Source organism: Parus major, unplaced genomic scaffold (genome assembly GCF_001522545.3).
Source record: "Parus major isolate Abel unplaced genomic scaffold, Parus_major1.1 Scaffold388, whole genome shotgun sequence".
Lineage (NCBI taxonomy): Eukaryota > Metazoa > Chordata > Aves > Passeriformes > Paridae > Parus > Parus major.
This window is the reverse complement of record NW_015379305.1, coordinates 38666-51818: the sequence shown is the minus strand read 5'-3', so window position 1 is coordinate 51818 and position 13153 is coordinate 38666. Positions and strand designations below refer to the sequence as shown.

At 64.0% G+C, this 13153-nt stretch overlaps 4 protein-coding genes across 7 annotated transcripts in view; 1 reads left to right on the top strand and 3 right to left on the bottom strand.

Annotated features, from left to right (window-relative positions):
- LOC107198972 (arf-GAP domain and FG repeat-containing protein 2) overlaps positions 1-2673 on the top strand; it is a 7548-nt gene extending 4875 nt beyond the window's left edge. The window contains exons 4-15 of the mRNA XM_015616261.2: positions 16-120; positions 383-476; positions 557-672; positions 755-851; positions 921-1044; positions 1171-1284; positions 1565-1628; positions 1699-1742; positions 1822-1893; positions 1972-2031; positions 2118-2170; positions 2251-2673. Coding sequence (XP_015471747.2) covers positions 16-120; positions 383-476; positions 557-672; positions 755-851; positions 921-1044; positions 1171-1284; positions 1565-1628; positions 1699-1742; positions 1822-1893; positions 1972-2031; positions 2118-2170; positions 2251-2313 — 1006 coding nt within the window. The 3' untranslated portion in view covers positions 2314-2673. The remainder of the gene's footprint in view (positions 1-15; positions 121-382; positions 477-556; positions 673-754; positions 852-920; positions 1045-1170; positions 1285-1564; positions 1629-1698; positions 1743-1821; positions 1894-1971; positions 2032-2117; positions 2171-2250) is intronic.
- A 412-nt stretch (positions 2674-3085) lies between these two features.
- Positions 3086-7336, bottom strand: LRCH4 (leucine rich repeats and calponin homology domain containing 4). 3 transcript variants are annotated; one of them, XM_015616265.2, is made up of 17 exons: positions 6752-7031; positions 6124-6268; positions 5924-6050; positions 5751-5856; positions 5536-5672; positions 5393-5466; positions 5212-5308; positions 5060-5117; positions 4932-4978; positions 4799-4845; positions 4651-4728; positions 4515-4557; positions 4302-4398; positions 4167-4204; positions 3958-4050; positions 3514-3576; positions 3086-3441 (listed from the first exon to the last, which is right to left on the bottom strand). In XM_015616265.2, the coding sequence occupies exons 1-17, from the start codon at positions 6939-6941 to the stop codon at positions 3331-3333; spliced, it is 1551 nt and encodes a 516-aa protein (XP_015471751.1). In that variant the 5' UTR covers positions 6942-7031; the 3' UTR covers positions 3086-3330. The 3 variants fall into 3 exon arrangements, with proteins under 3 accessions (XP_015471751.1, XP_015471750.1, XP_018861012.1); XM_015616264.2 differs by having other exon boundaries at positions 4158-4204; positions 6752-7015; XM_019005467.2 differs by having other exon boundaries at positions 3332-3441; positions 3514-3595; positions 4158-4204; positions 6752-7336.
- Positions 7337-7675: 339 nt separating this feature from the next.
- Positions 7676-13147, bottom strand: PCOLCE (procollagen C-endopeptidase enhancer). 2 transcript variants are annotated; one of them, XM_015616266.1, is made up of 9 exons: positions 12362-13147; positions 11854-11971; positions 11116-11374; positions 9981-10058; positions 9605-9729; positions 9054-9190; positions 8378-8649; positions 7981-8154; positions 7676-7901 (listed from the first exon to the last, which is right to left on the bottom strand). In XM_015616266.1, exons 1-9 carry the CDS (start codon positions 12490-12492, stop codon positions 7759-7761), a joined length of 1437 nt encoding a protein of 478 aa, XP_015471752.1. In that variant the 5' UTR covers positions 12493-13147; the 3' UTR covers positions 7676-7758. The 2 variants fall into 2 exon arrangements, with proteins under 2 accessions (XP_015471752.1, XP_015471753.1); XM_015616267.1 differs by lacking the exon at positions 9981-10058.
- Positions 12645-13153, bottom strand: part of LOC107198971 (kinesin-like protein KIF1C) — a 7473-nt gene continuing 6964 nt past the window's right edge. Inside the window, exon 21 of the mRNA XM_015616260.2 lies at positions 12645-12654. Within this exon, the coding sequence (XP_015471746.1) occupies positions 12645-12654 (10 nt within the window). The remainder of the gene's footprint in view (positions 12655-13153) is intronic.

Sequence of the window (13153 nt, the reverse complement as noted above, 5' to 3'; positions counted from 1 at the left end):
GCGGGAGCTGGTGAGCGCGGTTCCCGCCAACCGGCTCTGCTTCGAATGCGGCCAGCGCGGCGTCACCTACGTGGACATCAGCGTGGGCAGCCTCGTGTGCACCGGCTGCTCGGGGGCGCTGTGAGCGGGGCGGGGCCGTGGGTGTGAGGGCGGGGCCGTGGGGGCGCGGCTGAATGAACCCGGAGTAGGCGGGGCCAGGGCGTGGTGGGCGTTCCCCACCGGTCAGGTTCTCATTGATTGGCTGTGTGTGTTGGGGGCGGGGCTTAGCGGTACCTGGCTTCCCGTGCGTGGGTCCTGGGAAGGCCCTTTTTCCAGAGAAAAAACTCCAGTTTGGGTGTTTATGGGCTCAGGGGTGATGCTGACCCCCCAAATCCCTACCCAGGCGGGGACTGAACCCCCCCCACCGCGTCAAGTCCATCTCCATGACAACATTCACTGAGGCCGAGGTGCTGTTCCTGCAGGCGCATGGGAATGAGGTAAGGGAGGGGCTGGGGAGGCTTTGCCCTCTTCATCCCACCCTGCCCACATCCCCATGTCCCCTCCACGAAACACCCAGGCCTGCAGGCGGGTCTGGCTCGGCACCTTCAACCCCCGGACTTCACTGCTCCCCGACTCCCATGACCCCCAGAAGGTGAAGGAGTTCCTGCAGGAGAAATACGAGAAGAAACGATGGTACGAGAGGAGCTGGGGCATGTTTGCGGTGGGTAGCACAATGTGAGGATCCCTCAGTCAATATTTTGCCCTCCCATGACAGGTACGTGGCACCAGAGCAAGCGAAACCCCCCCAAAGCACCACAGCGGAGCCCAGGCCCCCTCAGCTCCTCCATACGGACACAGGGACACTGCCACAGGTGAGACCGGGCAACTTCTGCAGGTGCCCAGGGGGAATGCCACCCCCTGACTTTGTGGTGTCGCCTCAGCCCCACCCAGCCACCCACCATCCTCCTCAGCCGTCCCGAAAGGCCAGCACTGACCTCCTGGCTGACATTGGGGGGGACCCCTTCGCCGGCCCTGCCCCAGGACCTGCCTTTGCTGCTTTCCCTGGTGAGCTCAGGGGCTCAAAGGGGCACAGGGGGGCTCCAGGAGGGCTGGAGGCACTGTGTTAGTGGAGCACAGGAGTCTCTTGGGAGCTTGGTGACCGGCTCTGAGTGACCCCAGCCCTGTCCCCAGGCCCAGCCCCACCCCGGTCTGCCTTCCCCAGTTTCAATGCCTTTGGAACCAGCCCTGGAGCACCGACATTTGGGGGAGCTGTGCCCCCCTTCCACATCCCACCCACCACCACAGGTACCCAGGGACCCACCAGTACTCTTGGGGGAGGGCTTGGGGTCCTCCTCTCACCCTGTGGGGGACTAAGGAGGGGTTTGATGGCCCCCCATACCTTTGGGACACCTGGGCTTAATGGGCAAGGGAGAGTTGGGGTCTCCCCATTCCTTGAAGGGTTCTGGGCTTGGGGTCCCAACACCACTCCATGGTAACTGTGGGGTCAGTGGGGAAGGACATGGGGGCAACCTGAGATGCCTGGAATTTTTGGGAGCCCCTCATGGTTTCTCTCTTGCACCTGCAGGAGGTGTGGCTGCACAGGGCGTGGCCACTCCTATTCTGCCCACAGTGGGAGGAGCTTCTGTCAGGTACTGCACCCCCACCTTCCTCCCCCCACCTTGCCAGAAGTGCAGCACCTGACCCTCCTCCCCCCTGCAGCCTCTTCAGGACCCTCCGTGACCCCCCAGTGCTGCCCCATGGGGGTAAGTCAGGGTTCACCCCACCTCTGGACCCCTAAAATCCACAGGGGGTCCAGGGATGACAGCTATGCCGCCCCCCCAGGCTACACCAACCCTTTCACGGCCCCCGTGGCCCCCAGACCCTCCACCAACCCGTTCCAGAGCAATGGCCCCGGTGAGTGATCCTGCAACACTGCCCCTCTCCTGACCAGGGTGGATCTGGGGGGCCCCAATTCTGTGTTCCCTTTTTTAGGTGCCACATTCACCTCCCCCCCTGTTCCAGGGAGGTTCCCCAGCCCCTTCCAGACTGACGGTAAGGGCTGGGGGGAGTGGGAGTGTTCAATATTGGGGCATCCACTGCCCAAGCTCCCACTCACCCCTCCCCATTTTGCCCCCCAGGGTTGCCTTCCGGTGGGTTCACCGTTGCCAAAGCTTCCACCAACCCCTTCGTGGTGAGGAGGGGACCAGGGCAGAGGGGGCGGTTACTGAACCCTCGTTCTCTGCTGCTGACCCCCAGCTTTGTGCCCCCCAGACGGCCCCGGCCCCGGCGGCGCCGTTCGGCACCAGGCACCCGACCACCAACCCCTTCCTATGACCGCAGCTGCTCGTGGGGGGCTCGGCCCGGCCCTCACGGCACCCCCGGCTTGTCGGGGGCCCTGGCAGTGCACCGCCCCTCCTCCTCCGCCGGGACCAGGTTTTATTTTTGTTCCGAGAGATTTATCGTGATATTTAATATATATTCGATAGAACTGGCTTCCATCTGAGGTGCCCCCTCCCTCAGCTCCCCTCCGCTTTCCCGGGCCCTGGCTGCCGCCCTCAGTAAAGATGGTGGCTCCGCCCCCCTCTCAGTTTCCCGCCCTCAGCCAAGATGGCGGCCGGGGCCTCACGGCTGAGAGCACGGCCATGGCGGCCTGCCCTCACCAAAGACGGTGCCAAAGCCGCGCTGGAAGGGCAGGTAAGGGGGAAAATCAATGGGGGCTGCCTTAGGGAGGGGATTTATGGGGCAGCACAGCGCAGCTGGAGAGGGCCCAGCCCCTTTTGGGCACAGAAAGGGCGAGAACGGACAAAAAGCTGAGCAGTGGCAGCAGGAGACGGGCAGGACTGAACACCCCCTCAGGTCTCGGTCCCAGCCGGTGACCCCCGAGTCCCCACAGAGGAGCAGGGATGTGCCGAGCATAATTTTGAAGGGACTGTCCATACTTACGAACGAAATCATGGTTATATTAATTACAGTAACAGAGATAAAATAGTTAAATATAGTATTTTTAATAATAATTAATTACAATAATTTTTGGTCATCTGTATTTAAACATTTTTTCATCATAATTAAGTTATAATTAACTATAATTATTAACTTATGCTCACAGTCTCATATAACAACTCATTATAATAGTGACAACTCATAATAATAAAACAATAACCATTATAATTAATTACAATATGAATAATTAAGGTCCCACCCCCGGGGGGGGGCAAAAGAGGTTCAGCCCCTCTCCCTTCCCTGCCTCAGTTTCCCCAGCATTAAGGCACAAGAAAAGGGTGGGAGGGCAGGAAAGGGGAGTTTGGGGGGTTCCCCCAGGGCCGGGGGGACTCCCCAGGGTTTGGGGGTCCCTCAGCAGCCAAAGAGCGCGCGGTGGGCGGCCACAAGCAGCGCCATGAGGAGGCCATAGAAGAGAGCGAAGAGCAGCCTGGGGGGGGTGCGCCGGGGGTGCAGGGGCTTCACCTGGGGGAGACCCTGCGTCAGCTGTGGGAGGGCGTGGGACCCCCCGAATCGTCCCCCCCCCCAAAATGGTACCTCAGTTCCCCCTGAGTGGTGGCAGGGGAGCGGCTGCGGCGTCCGTCGGGTTCTGGAGGGGCTCTGGCGGGGAGAAAGGGACCTCAGGGAGGGTTTGAGGGGTATTTATTGCAGTTACGCAGGTGTCAGGGGCTTTAAAGAAGTGTTTTGGGGTAATGGGTGAGGTCAGGGGAGAGGTTCAGGGGGATTTGGGGGCTTTAAAAAGCATTTTGGGGTTTCAGGAGGGCCTGGGGAGGGTAGAGGGGTCTGGGAGGAGTTCTGGATGGGATTTTGTGTAGAATGGGTGGTGGTGGGAGAATTTGGGAGGGTCAGGGGGCTATTTCAGGTATTCATGGAGTCAGGGGATGTTTTGGGGCTCTGGTGGGTGCAGGGAGGTTTCAGCGAGGTGTTTTGGGTAGATATGGGGGATTGGGGCTTAGGGAGTGTTTTGGGGGTCCCACTTACAGCCCAGGGGCGCAGCCGGGCGGCGACACGGCCCAACAGCTCCGAATCCCCCAACTCGTCCGGGAGCTGCAGCTGCAGTAGCGCCTCGAGGCTCTGTGAGGGTGGGGGGCACAGCAGGGACCCCCCGAGAGCGTGTGAGGGGGGAACAGACCCCAGCCCCTCCCAGACAAATGGGAGGGGAAGGGAGGGGGGGGCGTTACCTGGCGCACCTCAGCAATCAGCTCCCGCTGGTCGGCCTCCAGGGCGGCTGTGGGGAGATACGGGGGGGTCAGAGACTGGGGGGCACCAGGAGGGGTGCCATGGGGGCACTGGGGCAGGGACAAAGAGGGAGGGGGGTGTCCTACCTGGTTTGGTGGCACTTCGGGAAGAAGAGGAGCAGGGGCTGAGGTAGGTGCTGCGTTTTGGGGGACTGGAGGGAGCACCAGGGGCTCCATCAGGTTCCTGTGGGAGGCAGGGGTAATTAAGACTTCTGTTACTTTGAGCTGAGCCTGGGAGAAGGGGTAATTAAGACCCATGTTAATTAGGACTGAGCTTAATGAGGTCACCCAGGTCCTCACCAGCGTCGGCGGCCGCATCTGGGGGGGTCTCTGCGGGACGGTCCTGTGGGAGGTGAGAGCAGCCAGTGCCCAGCCCTCGTCCCCTGTCCCACCCCCGAGTCCATCACCCCAGCCCCAGTTCCCAATCCCCCAGTACCTGTCCCGACTCCTCTCCCTTTCTCTCTCCATCCACATCTCCAGATTCTTGGCGCGTCGCTGGGAAGTGGGGACCACCCTGCAGGGAGAGGGGGCTCAGAACCCCCCAGACTCCTCCCTGAGCCCTCAGACCGCCCCAAGCCCCTCACCTGATACCCTCAGGGGTGCCACCTCTTGGGGTCTGGCTCTGCTGCTCCTGGGGGATGAAGGGGTGCCCAGGATTGGGGGGGAACCCCAAAACCTGACTAGGGAGGATCAGAGAGGGTTGTGGGGTGACATCACCTCAGGTGAGGGCTCCTCCTCCAGCTGCTCCGGGTCACTGTCACCAGCTGTGGGGACAAGGGGGCTGACAGGGTGTCCCAGAAGGTGACAGGAGGTCCCAGGTGTTCTGGGGGTCCCACTCCCCTCACCTGCCCCGCTGCGTGTCTCCCTATGCTGCCGGGATAGCTCCAAGGACTCATCCATGGACTGAAACGGTGCCAAAGAGGGTGCATAAAAGGGGAGTAGGTTAGGGGACACCGCAAACTTCCCCTGTGCCCTCCAAAATGCCCCCAAATCCCACCTCATTCCCTGACCAGCGCTTGCTGCCGCTGTCCACGCTGTGGAAGCCGGAGTCCAGCCCCCCCCGCTGCCGGAGGGGACACAACTCGTCCGGGGGGCTGTGGGGGGCAAACAGCGGTGAGAGACCCCAAACAGCCCCAGCAGGGGCCAGTGGGGTCCCCCTCTTCGAGCCCCCCCTTTACCATGCTGGGGGAGGATGAGGGGCAGCCTCAGCTTCCAGGTACTTGAAGATGTGGACTTTGCCCTTCAGGCAGATCTGGGGAGCACAGAGGGGTGAGGTGCAGCTTTTTTTGGGGTCGGGGGAATCTCCCGGGCCTTCCCTCACCTGGGCGGGGGGGAACTGGAGGGGATTGTTGTCTGCCAGTAGGATTTGGAGGTGCCGGAGCCGCCGGAAACAGCGCGGAATTGCGACTACCCGATTGCAGGAGAAATCCAGCCGCACCAGGGGCAATTCCGAGAGCTCTGTCAGGGGCACACGGACACACGGGATGGACGGGACCCCCTTCCCCCTCCTTTCCCGCCCCCAAGTCCGTCACCCACCCTCGGGCAGCGCTGCCAGCTGGTTCCGCCGCACGTTGAGGTCCCGCAGCGCCCGCAGCTGCCCCAGCCCCGGCGGCAGCGCCCGCAGCCGGTTACAGCCGACGTCCTGCGGGGCGAAACGGGGCTCAGCGGGGTCCAGGCGCAACCCCGCGGGGCTCGACCCCGGCGCTCACCAGCTGCCGCAGCGTGCGCAGGGCGCCGAGGTTCGGGGGCAGCTGGGCCAGGCGGTTGTTGCTGGCGTTGAGGACGCGCAGGGGTAGGAGGCAGAGGCAGGCGGGCAGAGAACTCAGCTGGTTGCGGCTGCGGGGGACACAGTGGGGTCACCGGGAGCTGCTTGACCCCTCCGAATCACTCTCTCGGGGCTGGACCGTACCTGAGGTCCAGGTGTGCCAGGGCCTGCAGGTTGGCGATGGCCGGGGGGACGCTGCGCAGGCAGTTGTGGTACAGGCTGAGCCCCTCCAGCGAGACCAGGCGGCAGGCGGCCTCTGGCACCTCCCCGAAACGGTTCCGGGACAGGTCTGGAGGGACGAGGGGGACACGGGGGAACATGCGGGATAGGGACGGGGACCCATAGCGAGAGGGCATCCTCAGCGCGGGGACTGATAGGGTCAAGAGATGCAGAGGGACAGGGAATGACAGCGACAAGGGACCCTCAGGGAAGTGGACTACTGGGCACAAAGGACCGCCAGGGATAAGGACAGGGGACGCAGATCCCGGGGGACAGGGGTGCTGATGGACCCCAACCGCCCCGTCCGTGGACTCAGAGCCGCCCAGCTGCGACGGAGAACCTGAAGCCACCGGACCGCCCGGACCAGGCGCTCCGGCTCGTCCCGTCCCGGCGCGTCCTCACCCGCCTCCGGCACCTCCCGCGAGCCTCAGGCTCCGGGAGGCGCCGAGGGAGGCGGGGCACCCCCAGCTTCCCCTGGGTGGGGGGAAACACCCCGAGTGATCCCGGGCTCTGGGGAAGGGTCGGGGATCCTGCCCCGGGGCCGCGGCCTCACCGGCCTGTGTGGTGTCGCTGAGGTCCCAGCGCCGCGCCGCCGGGAAGGCGCGAAGCCGCCGGCCGGCCAGACTGAGGGTGCCGGAGGCCTCTGCTTCTTCCAGGGCGCGCTCAGTGCCGGCTCCTCCGGGAAGGCGGCCCAGCGGCGGCGGCAGCTCAGCCGTGACAGCCCCCACTGCCCCCGCGGCCATGGCGGCCCTAGAGCTCCGCTCACCGCGGCCGCCGCTGCGCGACTGAGCCCCAGACGCTTCCGGACCCCGCCACAGGGGCAGGGCCAGAGCGGCAGCCAATCAGAACGAGCGCGCGCGGGGAGGAGGCGAATCGGACGGGACGACCGGGGACAGCGCCGGGAGAAGGGCGGAAGTTTGCTCTTTGATTGATGGGGAATTTGACCCATCGTTATCAAGAGATTGAGGGCATGTTCTGCCTAACTGCGGCCAATCTCAGCTAAAACAAAATCTCCACCAATCGAGAGCGCGAAGGAGAAACTCGTTGTCTGGTGACGGCCACGAAAATTTTGGTGGCATCAGCCAGTCGAAATCGAGGAGGCGGGAGCAGCGCCCGAGATTGACGTGTAGCCAAGCAGTCGTGTTTGACACGAAGGTAATGGTATGAGCGCCCTGCGAGCGAACGGCCAATGGCGGCTCCACCTTCCGGGGGTTACAGCGATGATTGACAAGGCGGGAAGGAGCGAGGGAGCCAGGGGCGGGGCTGAGGTGAGCAACGCGCCCCGCCCTGCTGGAGGCCACGCCCCCAAGGGGGGCCACGCCGCGGCTCTGGCCCCTCCCCTTCTTCAAACCCCGCCGTCCGCCCCTCTTAAAGGAGCCGTACCATTTAACGGGGAGGTCCCGGGGGGTCCCATTTTGGAGGGCCCAATCTGTGTCCCCCCCTTGAGTGCGGTCCCCCCAGCACCTTCACTCACACGCTCCATCTCTGCACCCTTTATTGGCGTATGTGCGGGGGGCGTCCCCCCAACGCGGGGGGGTCCGGGGGAGCTCTGGGGGGGTTTCAGGGGGTCCCCCGACACGGCCTCTTGCTGAGGTTCCCCAAAATCTGCTGCTGCTGTGGGCGGTAGGGCACGACGAAGGCGTCGGGGGGCAGCAGGGCTCCCCCGTCCCCGCCCAGCCGCCCCATCAGGATGTAGCTGGAGCCTGGAAGAGATTTGGGGAGGGGGTGTCAGGACCTGGGGGGGCACAGAGATCCCTCCAGGCGCCCCCCGGGCACACCCACCTTTCTTGAGCGCGGGGCAGAGGCGACAGGGCAGCTGCAGCCGCAGCGTGGCCCCCTTGGCGGGCTGGGGGACCTCCAGGGCCCCCGACTTGTAGAGGCTGAGAACAGACACCACGGCCCAGCCCGGCTCCTGGGGCGGCCCCCGCGACACCGATTTCACCGTCCCCGTCAGCACTGGAGGCACAAGAATGGGGAGGTCAGGCTTCCCAGAACCTCGGGCACCCCGTGACTGGGGCTTTGGGGAACCCAACCTCCCCCTCCCCAGCCCCGTTTCGGGCACTCCCAGCCACTTTCCCCCTCTTGGGGGTCCTCACCCGCCCTCCTGGTTTTGGGGAATTTGCCACAGCCCGTCGCCCTTGTCGGGGTCTCGCCCCTCATTTTTTGGGGGGGTTCTCACCGAAGTCGCTGCTGCAGAAATTGCTCTGGAGGGTCCCGGCGCGGCGGCAGCGCTGCGGGCAGGGGGTCGCCAAAGCGGGGGCGGCCGTGGGGGGCCCCGCTTTGGGGCTGGGGGGCGGCTTCCCCTTCCCGCCCCCCCGGGGCTTTGTCGGGGGCGGCTCGGGAGCGCTGCCCCGGTCCCGCAGGGTGTAGGTGGCCGAAAAGCCGTCGGCGGTGACGCTCAAATCCGACACGAACTGGACCAGCAGCTCCGGGGAGCTGGAGAGGATGGGGCTGGGGGGACACGGGGGTCAGGGGAGGCTTTCGGGGGGACACGGAGGGTCCCGGGGGGTCCGGAGCGCCGTCCGCGGGGGATCGGGAGGGGTTTGGAGGGTCAGCATGAGGCTCGCAGGAGTGCGCAGGGGAGATTCGGAGGGGCCGGGATGGTTTGGAGGGAACGGGAGGAATTCGGAGGGATCGGGAGGGGTTCGGGGGAGTCCCAGGTGGGTTCGGGGTGGGGGGGATCAGGGGGAACAGGTTGCTGTCAGAGGGGATTGAGTGGTTTGAGGGTGCTCAGGGTGGATTTAAGAGGAATCGGGTGGATTGAGGAGGGATCGGGACAGTTTGAGAGGGCTGACACGGGGTTGGGGGGCTCCGCCGGGTCGGGGTGGGCGGCTGCGGAACTCGGGGGGGCTCACCCGGGGGTCTCCTCCCCGCAAAACCGCCCGAGGCGCCGCGCGTCGTCCCGCGCCCCCCCCTCGAACACGGCCACGTAATCGTAGCGACAATGGGGGTCGGGCTCCACGTCGAACTTCCCGAACCGCAGCTCCACCACCTGCACCCCCCCACCCAAATCCGGGCTCAAACCCCCGGCCCCAGATCCCTCTACATCCCCCTGAACCCCCCGGGTTCCCTCAACCCCTTCAGACCCCTCCCCAAATTCTCCTGAGCCTCCCTGAACCATCCCGGTCTCGCTTCAACCACCCCCGACATTCTCTTGCGACCCGCCAAAGGATTTCTGACCTCCCCCAAATCCCTCCTGTCCCCCCCACCAACCCTCCCATGGCTCTCCCAGCCCCCCCCCCGACACCTGCAAAGCCCTCCTGACCCCCCTCATCCCCCAAATCCCCTCCGACTTCCCCAAATCCTCCTGACACCTCCAAACGACCCCAGTGTCGCCCCAACCCCCCCCCAAACCCTCTCTGAACCCCCCCGTCCGCGCTTTTGACTCGCCCAGGACCCCCCAAACCTTGTCGGGGGGGGCCACGATGTGCCAGGAGCAGCTGATCCCGGGGGGATAATTCTCCTCTGGCCAGTTTGGGGTGTTCAGGCTCCCCTGGGGCTTCTCCAGCCGCCCACCACAAAACTGATGCTCTGGGGGAGTGGGCAGGGCAGGGTGACATTTTTGGGGGGCACAGACACGTTTGGACACACCCGTCCCCCTATTTTCCCACACCGCCGGCATCTTCTCTGTCCCTGAGACCCCCCAAAATTCGGGGGGGGTTGGGAGGGGGGCTCTGCCAAAACCACCCTGGGACTGGGGAGAGGAAATGGAATTTGGGGAGCATGACCCCCCCCCGGGAATGTTTTTGTAAATTTGGGGGGGGGGGGGGGGTCGTACTCACCATCAAAATAGTGCCAGGACTCCCCGAAAAAATGGGGTTTATTAAAGACCCCCGAACGCCGCCGTCCCTGGGGGGGCCCTGCAAAAGGGTTGGGCTGGATTGGGGGGGGCCTGAGTCGGTTCGGGTGGTTTCAGGGGCCTCCATGGGGGTTTCCAAGGGATTTTGAGGGGTTCCTTGATGGATTGGGGGGATCGGGATGTTCCATGTGGCTTTGGGGGTTCTCCATGTCGATTTGGGGGGTGTCCACAGGGGTGTTGGGGATCTCCTGCTCTCCATCAGCTCTGCTCCCTGTCCCCCTTTTCCCTTCAGCTTTTGCCTCCATTTTGTGCCAGTTTCCTTCATTTTTTTCTGACACTTTGCTCCATTTTTCCCTTTGGCTTTTCCCTCAAACTTTTCCTTTCTTTTCACTCATTCTTCCCTCTGTTGTTTTTTTTTTTGTTTGTTTTGTTATGTTTTGTTTTAAATTATTTTTCTTTTCAATTTTCCATGCTCATTTTTTTCTTTTCCTCTTATTTTTCTCCATATCCCGTCACACTTTCCCCTCTTTTTCTCCTCAGCTTTCCCCTCCTTTCTTCCCTTGCACTTTTGCCTTGTTTCCCTGTTTTCTCCTTACACTTTCCTCCCATTTTCTCTCCATCCTTTTCCATTTTTTCCTCACACTTTTCATTAATTTCCCTCTTTTTCTTTCCCCTCTCACATTTCCACCCCATTTCTCCATCAGGGTTTTTCCCCTTCTGTTTTCAGTTTCACACGTTTCCCTCCTTTTCCAGTCACACTTTCTTCTCATTCCCACTGTTTTCTTCCACACTTTTCCCAGCTTCACAGTTCCTCTGCCCTTCGCAGCTTTTCCCTCTTTTTCCATCTCATTCCAGGACCCCCAGGACCTCCTGGAAGGGGTTTTGGCCTCTCAGCCCACACGGTTTTTGGGGTCTCCTTGGGGGTTTGGGGGATTTGGGGGTTTCTGCAAGACTTCGGGGTTGTTGCTATAAGGTTTTGGAGTCGTCCACATTTCCAGGGATCTCTTTGGGTGGTTTTGGGGGTGTCCCCGTGGGATTTTCCCTACTCCTCGCCGGCGGTGCTCCCTCCCCCTTGGTTTTTTTTGGGGGGTCTCCCCGCCAGGCCCTCTCTCACCCACCGTTGGTTGGGGGGCTGCCGGCGCTGAACCAGGCCAGGAAGCCTCTCCCAGCCGTGCCGCCGTCGCTCTCCATGTGCAACCGGAGCCGGTTTTGGGGTGCCCGAAGGGCCCCTGGACGGAAGGTGCCACAGAAGCGCCCCAAAAGCGGCGCCCCAGGGCCGTGGCCCCCGAACACCGAGAGGGCGTCAAAGCGGCACAGAGGGTCCGGCTCCAGGTCAAAGATGCGGAAGGAGAGGGTGGCCACCTGGCCCTCGGGGACCTAGGGGACATTGAGGGGTCACCACCCAGCCCTCGGGCAGCTGGGAGGTGGTGGGGATTTTGGGGACTTTGGGCTGACACCACCTGGTCCCCAGATGACACTTTGGGGTGTCACCACCTGGTCTTCATGGATCTAGGGACACTGGAGGGCCAGGCTGGACACCAGGGGACATCAGGAACCCTGGGGACATTGGCATTTTACCCCCCTTGGGTTTCTTGGGGGTGGCACGGAGTCACATAATTGGGGGACACACGGGAGACACAGATCGGTGCCACCACCTGTCCCTCAGCCCCTCGCGGGATGCGGGAACACCTGGGGACACAAGGAGGGGAAGAACTGGGACAGCCGAGGGGAAACCTCAGCGTTTTGGCGTGCGCCAGGCGGGGTTGGGATGTACACGGGTGGGTCGGGGTGAGTGGGGTGGCGTTGGGAGGCAGGTGGGGTGTCCCTGGGTTTCGGGGTGCCCCGGGGGTTCGTACCGTGATGGTCCAGGTGCAGTTGCTGCCGGGGGGATAATGCCGGGGGAAGCCCTCGCTGGCGATGAACCCCGACTCCCCGCGATGGTCCCCCCCGCACGGGAATACCGGGAACACCGGCCTGGGGGGACACGGCGGGTCACGGGGAACCCAAGACGGGGGAAAACCCGAGCTCGGGGGGTTCCCCGATCCCCAGAGAGGGGTCCCAGGCTGTGCGCGATCCTGGTCCCGGGGACTCTTGGGGCAATCCCGGGTCTGAGAAGGGCTCCTAGCTCGCAGCTGGGGTTCTGGACCGAGGAACAAAAAAGTCCCGGTGCCCAGGCGGGTGTCCGGGACCGCGCGGGGGTTCTGGACGAGGGTGTCCTGTGTTGGGAATGTCCCGCCTAGGGCCAAGCCCTGTCTGCGGGGGTGTCGGACCCGTCCCGGGGTGCCACGTTCTGGGGGAGGTCCCGTCCCGGGGGTGCCGTGTCCTATCGCGGGGGGTCCCGTCCGGTCTCGGGGGTGCCGTTACCTGGTGGCGTTGGGCCGGGCGCTGGGATGGGGGCTCGGGGCTGGTTCCTGCCCCGCGGACGGGGTTGGGCTTAGAGCCCCCAGCACCCCGAGCAGCAGCAGCGGCAGCGGCGGCGGCCCGAGGCGGCTCATGGTGCGGCTGGGCCGGGGCGAACGGGGCCGGAACGGGGCGAACGAGGCCGGGGGGGTACCGGGGTACGGGCAGGGATGGGGGGGCGGTATTGACCGGGAAAGGGCGTGGCCACGTAGGGACACGCCCAAAGGGGCGGGACACACAGATCAACTCAGCGCTGCCTGCAGGGGCGGGGATTTCCCGAGTAACACGCCCACAACACGCCCATAGAGGGCGAGAGGCGGGGCCGCACGGTGTGGGCGGGGCCTGCTGGAGCCGCGGCCCCGCCCGAGCCGCAGAAAGGGGCGGGGCGGGGGCGGTGCCCAGAGCTGCCAGGCTGGAGTGGGCTGGGCCAGCAGAGAGGAGGCACCAGAATGGGGGGGGCCCCAGAAATGAGGCGCTTCTTTTTAATTAGCGGGATCGCCATAATTAGGGACTCCCCTGTAAGAATCCCTCCTGACCGAGGGCCCCTCCCACAGACACACACACGCGAGGGGGGGGGGGCAGTGTGACAGCAGCTGGGGGCCTCCCCGGCGAGGAGAGCCCCCCCGATTGTGGGGGTGGGAGGGAGGCCGTGATTGTCCGTTTGGGGGAGGGCGTGTCCCCAAAATCCCACACCCCCTACGGGATGGGGCCCCGCGCCTTCAGGTCGGGAGCCGAGCGCTGGCGGCGGACACGGGG

Excerpts from the sequence above, each read along its gene's own strand:
- PCOLCE (XM_015616266.1), bottom strand. The coding sequence starts at position 12,492 with ATGAGCCGCCTCGGGCCGCCGCCGCTGCCGCTGCTGCTGCTCGGGGTG. Across the intron at positions 10,059-11,115 it reads CGGCAGCCCCCCAACCAACG|GGCCCCCCCAGGGACGGCGG; the intron begins GTGGGTGAGAGA and ends ACCCTTTTGCAG. Across the intron at positions 9,191-9,604 it reads TCGTGGCCCCCCCCGACAAG|GTGGTGGAGCTGCGGTTCGG; the intron begins GTTTGGGGGGTC and ends GGGGGGGTGCAG.
- LRCH4 (XM_015616264.2), bottom strand. The coding sequence starts at position 6,941 with ATGGCCGCGGGGGCAGTGGGGGCTGTCACGGCTGAGCTGCCGCCGCCG. Across the intron at positions 4,051-4,157 it reads TGATTGCTGAGGTGCGCCAG|AGCCTCGAGGCGCTACTGCA; the intron begins GTAACGCCCCCC and ends CCACCCTCACAG. Across the intron at positions 3,577-3,957 it reads CCCGGCTGCGCCCCTGGGCT|AGCCCCTCCAGAACCCGACG; the intron begins GTAAGTGGGACC and ends TCTCCCCGCCAG.